The sequence below is a fragment of the Ochotona princeps genome, chromosome 5 (assembly GCF_030435755.1).
Source record: "Ochotona princeps isolate mOchPri1 chromosome 5, mOchPri1.hap1, whole genome shotgun sequence".
Lineage (NCBI taxonomy): Eukaryota > Metazoa > Chordata > Mammalia > Lagomorpha > Ochotonidae > Ochotona > Ochotona princeps.
This window is the reverse complement of record NC_080836.1, coordinates 51,764,477-51,772,607: the sequence shown is the minus strand read 5'-3', so window position 1 is coordinate 51,772,607 and position 8,131 is coordinate 51,764,477. Positions and strand designations below refer to the sequence as shown.

General features: G+C 41.0%; 1 protein-coding gene across 1 annotated transcript in view; it reads left to right on the top strand.

Moving 5' to 3' along the window:
- Nucleotides 1–1,381: 1,381 nt before the first annotated feature.
- SLC25A12 (solute carrier family 25 member 12) overlaps nucleotides 1,382–8,131 on the top strand; it is a 98,843-nt gene continuing 92,093 nt past the window's right edge. The window contains exons 1-2 of the mRNA XM_004577065.2: nucleotides 1,382–1,487; nucleotides 2,426–2,479. Coding sequence (XP_004577122.2) covers nucleotides 1,476–1,487; nucleotides 2,426–2,479 — 66 coding nt within the window. The 5' untranslated portion in view covers nucleotides 1,382–1,475. The remainder of the gene's footprint in view (nucleotides 1,488–2,425; nucleotides 2,480–8,131) is intronic.

Genomic DNA, 8,131 nt, shown 5'->3' with positions numbered 1-8,131 from the left:
ACCCACGTGGGAGACCTGGAGGAAATTCCTGGCTCCTGACTTCAGATCAGCTCAGCTCAGATCGAGCCATGGTGGTCTCTTGGGGAGTGAATCATCGGACGGAAGATTTTCCTCTCTGTCTATCCTCCTCTCTCTATATCTGACTTCGCAATAAAAATAAAATAAATCTGAAAAAAAAAAAAGACACGAATACATTGTGTGGTTAGGACTCCGGGGAAGCGCTGACCATCGGTAAGTGCCAAGCCGGTAGGCACAATTGGCTAACCATATTCATTGTTTACATCCAACAATTCAACAGATCTCCATGGAAAATACTGGGGAAAATAAAGTATCTGCAGTGAACATGTACAGACGTAATTGGTCATTATTTCAAATGCAAATGATGTATTTGTATTATTTCAACTCAAATACAATGTAACAACTATTTACATTGTATCAGATATAGGTAACCTAGAGACCATTTAAAGCTAAACGAGAGAATGCACATTCAACATGAAGGACTTGAGCATGCAAAATCCACAGCAGTTCCTAGGAACAGACCACTCTAGACACGAAGGGAGGGCTGTGTGTTGTTTATCTTTGCATTTGTTTACAAGCAAGACTATACCTGACATAAAACAGATGCATAGTAAAACTTTAAATAAATCGGTTTGTGGGCTAATACAGTCGTAACAGTAAAACTTAGTTTTGGAGACACTGGTTTCATTCAAGTAGAGCTACGGTTTCTAAGGCACCGCAGCATACAATAGAGGATGACTAGGAGCAAGACCTAGGATTCATTGTCTGCCCTGACGGAGACAAATGGCGTTTTCTCCATGTGTACTTGTACCCCATCTCTTCACACAAAAGATCTGGGTGACTGGCAAAGTGGAGTGAGTCTACTACTAACAGTATTCGTCCCTTGCCAATCTAGGTCCTATTTCTTCACTCCCCAAGTGGAGGAATAGCTGGAATAGATTAGCTGGATTTTTTCCCCAGCGATTGGCTCCCTATCTTGTCTGTATTTGCCATTAGTTCTCGTTAACTCGTTATCAGTGAAATGTGCTGCTCTTCGAGCCCTTGAGATCCTGCTCAGTATAAAACCCCAAACCTGCCTTTAAGCCTCGAGAAGGAAAAGACTTCGGTAGAGCCCAAAGCCACACCCCTAGGAGGCCCTAGAAAAACCCTGGGCTTTCCTGGCGGTAACTCGGCTGCAGCAACCTCGCGGAGTGTCGGAATCCCAAGGCTCGCACTCCCGTCTTCCCTCGCGGGAGGCTGTGCCCCTTGTCCACCCGGCTGGCAGGCGGGCCCGGTACCAGCCGCCTGTGTGGCCGCGGTGCCCGGCGCTTTCCCTTTGGCGGCATGTCCCCTGCTCATTTGCATAGGGACGCGCGCGGCGCCGGCGAGCCCGAGGGCGGGCGGGGAGGCGGCGCGCGCGCGCCCTGACAGCTCGGCCCCGCTCGCTCACTCGCTCGTCCCCGGCTTCCGAGCACAGCATGGCGGTCAAGGTGACTCCCAACTCTCTGCTGCTCTTTATTGCATAAGAGAAATTCCGAGGGCCTTGCTCGCGGCCCCTCGTCTTTCCCCATTTCCTTCTTTACCTTGTGCTTAGCCTGTCCTGGAGCTGCAGCTCCGCGGGTTGGGGAGCTGTGCAGGGCTTGGACTGGAGGGAGAGGATGCCCAGCTGGGGGAGGGGAGGGAGGAGGGATTGTGAGTGTGAGAGCTAGGGAGGACCATGGGTCGGTGAAGGAAGAGTCATGTCGTGCCCTGAGTGGCGTGGGATTGGGAGTCCAGGGTTGTAGGGCATGGAAAAGGGTTTGGGCGAAAGTAGCAAGGAAAGCCGCGGATACCTAGGGCATCTGGGTCTTGCGGTGGGGGAGGGGGCGAGTGTGAGTAATTGGGAGCCTCCGTTGGGGCCGAGGGCAATGATTGACACCTGCTTTGTAGGTGCAGGATGTCAAAAGTATCTGTGCGGCAGCTCTGGTGCTCGAGGTTGAATGGGGAAGGAGAGGGGCGCGGAGATAATTATATGCTAGGATTGCTTTCCGTCGGGAAGAAAGGCTGCTAGGCCATGCGATTAATTTGGGTGTTTTCACTTTTCTGTTGCTCTACTCATGCTGGCCTCTTGATTTGAGGGTGGGTGGGTACTACTCTTGCTAGTGAATGTGGAGTAAAGTAAAAGATTGATACTCAACTGCTTTCCTTTTCCAGTCCAGAGAAGGCACTGTCAGTAAATTGCTGTATCTTAGGCTATTCACACCTGTGTTTCCACCCTCTGGTCACAGATCTCCAATTTGACAGTTGTTATCAACAATTAGGCTTTTCCGTTTGTTTTAAACTAAATACCTCTATAAAAGATAACGGGGTTGATTGTTGCTGATGTGAACTCTACTCTGGAAAGATTGTACAGTCTCTTGTGAAGCATTAACTTTTTTTCCCCTTACAGGTGCAAACAACCAAGCGAGGTGATCCTCAGGAGTTAAGAAACATATTCCTACAGGTAAATTGGCAGCTGTAGTATATGGCATTGAATAAACCCAAATGGCGTTTGTGCTTTTCAGACCTTAACTTTGAGGAATGTTCTGTTTTCATATTTTCTTATAAACTTGGCTAGATGGTATAGCTTATTGAAATTTGATGGAAAGTGCGTATTAAGGATTGATAAATTACTGGTTTCTTTGCATGGCTTAAGTAAAAAAGATTAACAAGGATTTCCAGCTGAGCGGAGGCTAATTCGCACTGAGGCTAAGAAATTTGCAAAGTTTTTTGACATTCTGGCATGACTAATAAGTATATGATGGCTAAACAAATATTTCTTCCTTGAAAGTTAAATGTCTGTGAAATTTTCCTACTTAAGTGCAATCATTTATGTAGTTATTTAAGGTGATAAAAGTATTATAATAGTCTTAATTTGTATGTCTTTTCCCCTTATTTTTGCTCCCAAATGATACAACCATGGTAGTCTGAGTCTTGCAAGGATCTGTTTTTGGCTGAGCTTGTAGGATGAGTTACTTTACTGGCATTAAAAAGAGATTGAGTTTTCATTTTTTTTTTACATTTCTGAACTTCTGTATGCAGGAAATTGTACTTAACAAGTAGCTGTAAAAAGGGACTCAAGTGGAGCCATTTCAGTAGATCTTGTGATTTTTTTTTTTTCCTCCTAAGGTCTTTTGTTTTGAGAACTTTTATTTTGAACCTGGGTTCTCATGTAGATACTTTCTGACCTTGGGCAGCTTCCTGCTGAGTATTATTTTCCTCTGTAAAATGAGAGGTGACCTTCAAGGTTCCTTCCAATTTCAAGTCTATGGCTCTATATTAGGAACAGATTCTGAGATATGCTGATGAGCTTGGAATAGATAACATTATTATTGGAAACATGTGGTTGAAGCTTGTTGTGGAGGAGGCTGTATAGATGGACATACATATGTATAGTTCATAAAAATGAATGAATGGAAATGAGAACCTTAAGTTATTTTAATATCCAGTGAGGAAAATGTATTTTTCAGAGCAATGAAGTTGTAATAGAAACATGGATTTATGGCTTGAAACCTTTGTTTCTCACAGATAAATTTGCCATATAATTGTCAAAGAGTTTATGCAGTATGGTTTTCTTTTCCAGATCAGTTAGGTAAGGAAGAAACCTGTTGAGATGGTACATGATGTAAGGGGTCAGGAACACCAGGTCATTCCCGGCGCTGCAGCCATTTCTCAATGGATTTGGTTTTTTAATTTTTATTTATTTATTTATTTTTATTTATTTTTAAAGATTTATTTATTTTATTACAAAGTCAGATATACAGAGAGGAGAGACAGAGAGGAAGATCTTCCGTCCGATGTTTCACTCCCCAAGTGAGCACAACGGCCAGTGCTGCGCTGATCCGAAGCCAGGAGCCAGGAGCCAGGAACCTCGAACCTCTTCCGGGTCTCCCATGCAGGTGCAGGGTCCCAAGGCATTGGGCCGTCCTCGACTGTTTTCCTAGGCCACAAACAGGGAGCTGGATGGGAAGTGGAGCTGCCAGGATTAGAACCGGCGCCCATATGGGATCCTGGGGCGTTCAAGGCGAGGACTTTAGCTGCTAGGCCATGCTGCCGGGCCCTATTGATTTATTTTTTTGAGCAGACTGGGAAGAAGGTGTTGTTCTGTTGGTAGCTGGAGGTATAAGGAGAGAGGCAGAGACTGTGTCTTGCTTTTACAACTTTCAATCTTAGTTTTTGATTTAATGATTTTGTATATTGTCATCTTTTTATAGGTTATTTTGATGATGCTCTTATTTGCATGTTAAAGTTTCTGGATGCCATAACTGTGTATGTAGCACTCAGTTTAAAGTATTGACCTAAACATTATTAATAAAATAAGATAGAACATAGATAATTTAAAAGGGAGGGAAGGAAAGCAGCAAGAAAGAGACAATATAGCTGGTTGAATCAACAGGAGATGAGTTACCAACTAATGATTTTTATTTTTGGCTTGAGTACTTTAAACTGCAGTTACTTGAAGCAGTAGGATACTATGTAGACACAGCTTTATTATAGATACATATGATTTCTTAATATTTTACTTATAAATGAAGACAAGACACATGTGCTATTTAGCATTTAATGTATTTACCTATAAATTCTTACTAAGGACTATTTTGCTGTGTGCTATGCACTTAGGTTTACCAATACTAAGAACCGTGTTGATTAATTACAGGGAATAACTGAGACAAGACTGAAATGATGATGGACATGTCATTAGTCTAACTCCTTTGTATGGACCATTTCAGCTGAATTGATCTGTGGTTGAAGTAGTCAAGATGAATGTAGACATTCATAGCCAGTGGCAGAGTAATCAGGTTGGCTTGCCTAGATCGAAGAGACCATGTGATGATGACAATGGCTAAAATGTATCGATCTTTTAGAGAGTAATGGAAATCAGCCTGATGTTTTAAGGATATTATGGTTTCATAATAACCTTGTGAGCTAGGTTTACTATTCCTGTCATGTAGATGGAATTAGTGATTTGGTTAATATTATAATGGAGATTAGATTCTAATCAAATTCTGGAACCCATATTCTTAACCCTTACGTTACGCTATTTGTGGGATCTTGAAATGGAAAAGCTTTTGAAAGACTAGGAAGCAATGTTTTCTTAATAAGTTTAAAAAAACTTGCTACTTAGGAATAAAGTTTAAAAATATTCTTATTCTGTGACTGACTGGAACAGTTGCCTTAGGAATTTGAAATAGTGGGAAGATACTATAGATTTCTGAGAAGGCAAATTGAAGTGAATTCTGTCAGCTTTTTTTGTGTGTTGGATAAAGCATAAAAATTGGAAGTAGGTAAGGCAATCAGTCAAGAGGCTATTGAAATCATAGGTGTGGGAGATAATGACATGGGGTAGTTGATGGCTGGGGAAAATGGCAAAGAAGGGACTTTGTAAGAGACAAATCTTGAGTTTGATATTGTATATGAAAGTCAAAGAAGGAGTAGTGAATCTGATATTTTAAAGACTAGATGTTAATAAAATATGCATTTTGGGAATTTTGGAGGATGTTAACAGTGAAGTTTGTTTACCAGTAAATCTGTTCTACTAAGTTAAAGTCCTATTTGGATGGATATGTGGTGATACAGGTGGTAGGATGCATACTTGTGTTTGGGGAATTGAATACAAAATAAATAGGACAGAGGATCAAAGATTGATTTGTAAGAGATATCCACAGCTGATGTAGAAAGGAGGAGAAAAACAAAGGGGAATAGTCCCTTGAGAATGTAGTAGTTTCATAGGAAGGTTATCTTTGAAAGATAAAACATACATTATTCTGTTATTACATTAAGTAGTATAACTTGATTTGTTAGAATTTAGGAGTCACTGGGTTCAGGCTCATTTGAAAGCTCTGCTTTGTAGAATTTAGATTTACGACACTAATCATCTATGTTCACAAATAATGAATGTGGGCATGGATGTTTGAGAAACCAGCCTCCTGTTTTGCTGGGCCTAAGGTCAGGCACCAATTCCATTCCCAGTTTCATCTTTTTGCTACTGTGCATCCTGGGAGGCAGTTGGTGTTGATAACTCAAGTACTTGGGTTATCTCACCCATGTGGGAAACGCACACTGAGAGTTTTTGGATCCTGGCTTCCTTCTGATCTAGCTCCAGCTATTTCAGGTACTTGGAAAATTTACTAATAAACAGAGGAACTCTGTCTTTCTGTTTGTCTTTCTCTCAAATAATAAATATCTAAATATTTTTTGAAAATCTACTGTTCAATATGGCTCATTTTGTGAAAGAAGGAAATATTTCTGCTTGAAAGTAGGATTTATCCATGCTTAGTAGAATTGTAATGTTCATGATCAGAGCCTTATATGAATAAAATATTTTTATTTTGAATATAGGGAAATACATTTATTTATTGTGTTCTTCATTGCTCCTCAGATTTTGATGAGCTACATTTTCTGCTTTATTTTTTTTAAGATTTATTTATTTTATTGGAAAGGCAGATGTACAGAGACGAGGACAGAGAGGAAGATTTTCCGTCTGATGATTCACTGCCCAAGTGGCCGCAATGGCCTGTGCTGCTCTGATCCGAAGCCAGGAGCCAGGAACTTCTTTTCAGGTCTCCCACGCAGGTGCAGGGTCCCAAGGCTTTGGGCCATCCTTGACTGCTTTCCCAGGCCACAAGCAGGGAGCTGGATGGGAAGTGGAGGTGCTGTGATTAGAACCGGTGCCTATATGGGATTCTGGCGCTTGCAAGGCGAGGACTTTAACCATTGCGTTGTTGCACCGGGCCCATCTGTTTTAAAAAAATGTTTTCACTATGATTTTTTCCCTACTGTCGCAGATACATGAAATGAAAGCACAGTAAATGAATTTTTACATGCTAGGCTTTGTTATGATTTTACAACCAATTGTCAAGCTTTTACTATTGCTACTCTAAGAACTATCATTTCTTATCTCTTTGTTTTGTTACCTGTCTCACCCACACACGTCCATTGGCCCCATTTCATAAGTGTGCAGTAGCAGAAAGAAACTGTGAAGAGAGATGAGGTGAGGCAAACAGGAAGGGAGCAGGTCATGGTCACAGCCTGACAATGTTCAACATGGAGGGTTCATGCTGTCTGTGCTTTGTGGCAAAGTGGATTAACAACAACACTTTCAGTGAATGACTTCTTAAGTTCTCTTTTAAAAATTTTATTTATTTGAAAGGCAGAGTTACAGAGACAGAGAAAATTAGAATGAATGAGAATCATGGTCTTGTTCATTCCTCAAATGGTCACAATGGCTAGGGCTGAAGCCAGGAGTCAGAAGCTTCTTCCAGGTCTCCCACATGGGTGTAAAAGTCCAGTGACTTGGGCCATCTTCAGCTGCTTTTGCAGTATTAACTGAAGGGTGTATCAGAAGTCGGGCAACCAGGATACAAACTCGTGCCAAGGTAACGGTTTAACTTGCTCTTCCACAGCATTGGGCTCATTAAGACCTTTTAATGTTTTGTTTAAGTTGATTGATTTTCTGCCATTCATTTTCAGCATGACCAAAGGGCATATATTGAAACTATATATGTCAGTCCAAAATATTACTGGAATGCCAGAACTCCAGTATTGTTTTGATTCTGTTTTTTTCATTATTAGCATTGTAGCAGTGAAGAGCATGTACTATATGAAGTTACAAATATGCGTTTTCTTAGTTTTTAAAATTACTTGTAATATTTAATATAATTTACATATTTTATACTAAGTTCAATAATTTATTATTGAAAGGCGGTGTCAGAGGAGAGCTTCTATCTGCAGCTTCATGCCCCAAATACCTGTAACAGTTAAGGCTGTGCCAAGCTGAAGCAAAAAATCAGGAACTTCAAACAGGTCTGCCACATGGGTGACAAGAATCCCTGTCCCTGGGCCATCACCTGTCTTCTAGGCACATTAGCAGAAAGCTGGATTGAAAGTGAAGGTGGGACTTTACCATGTGTTGCGGTACAGAAAGCTTAACAGCTTCCTGTAGCACTGGCATCCCATATGTCCTGGATGCTCTCTCTCTGTAGTGGTGCTTTTCAGATAACTAAATTATAAATCATTTTTTAAAGTCTCCCTGTATTAAACATTGAGCATATGGATGATTTAAAAGTAAGAATTTAGCAGTTCAGAATCTGAAGTGGAAAGTTTCCCAGGATGAAGT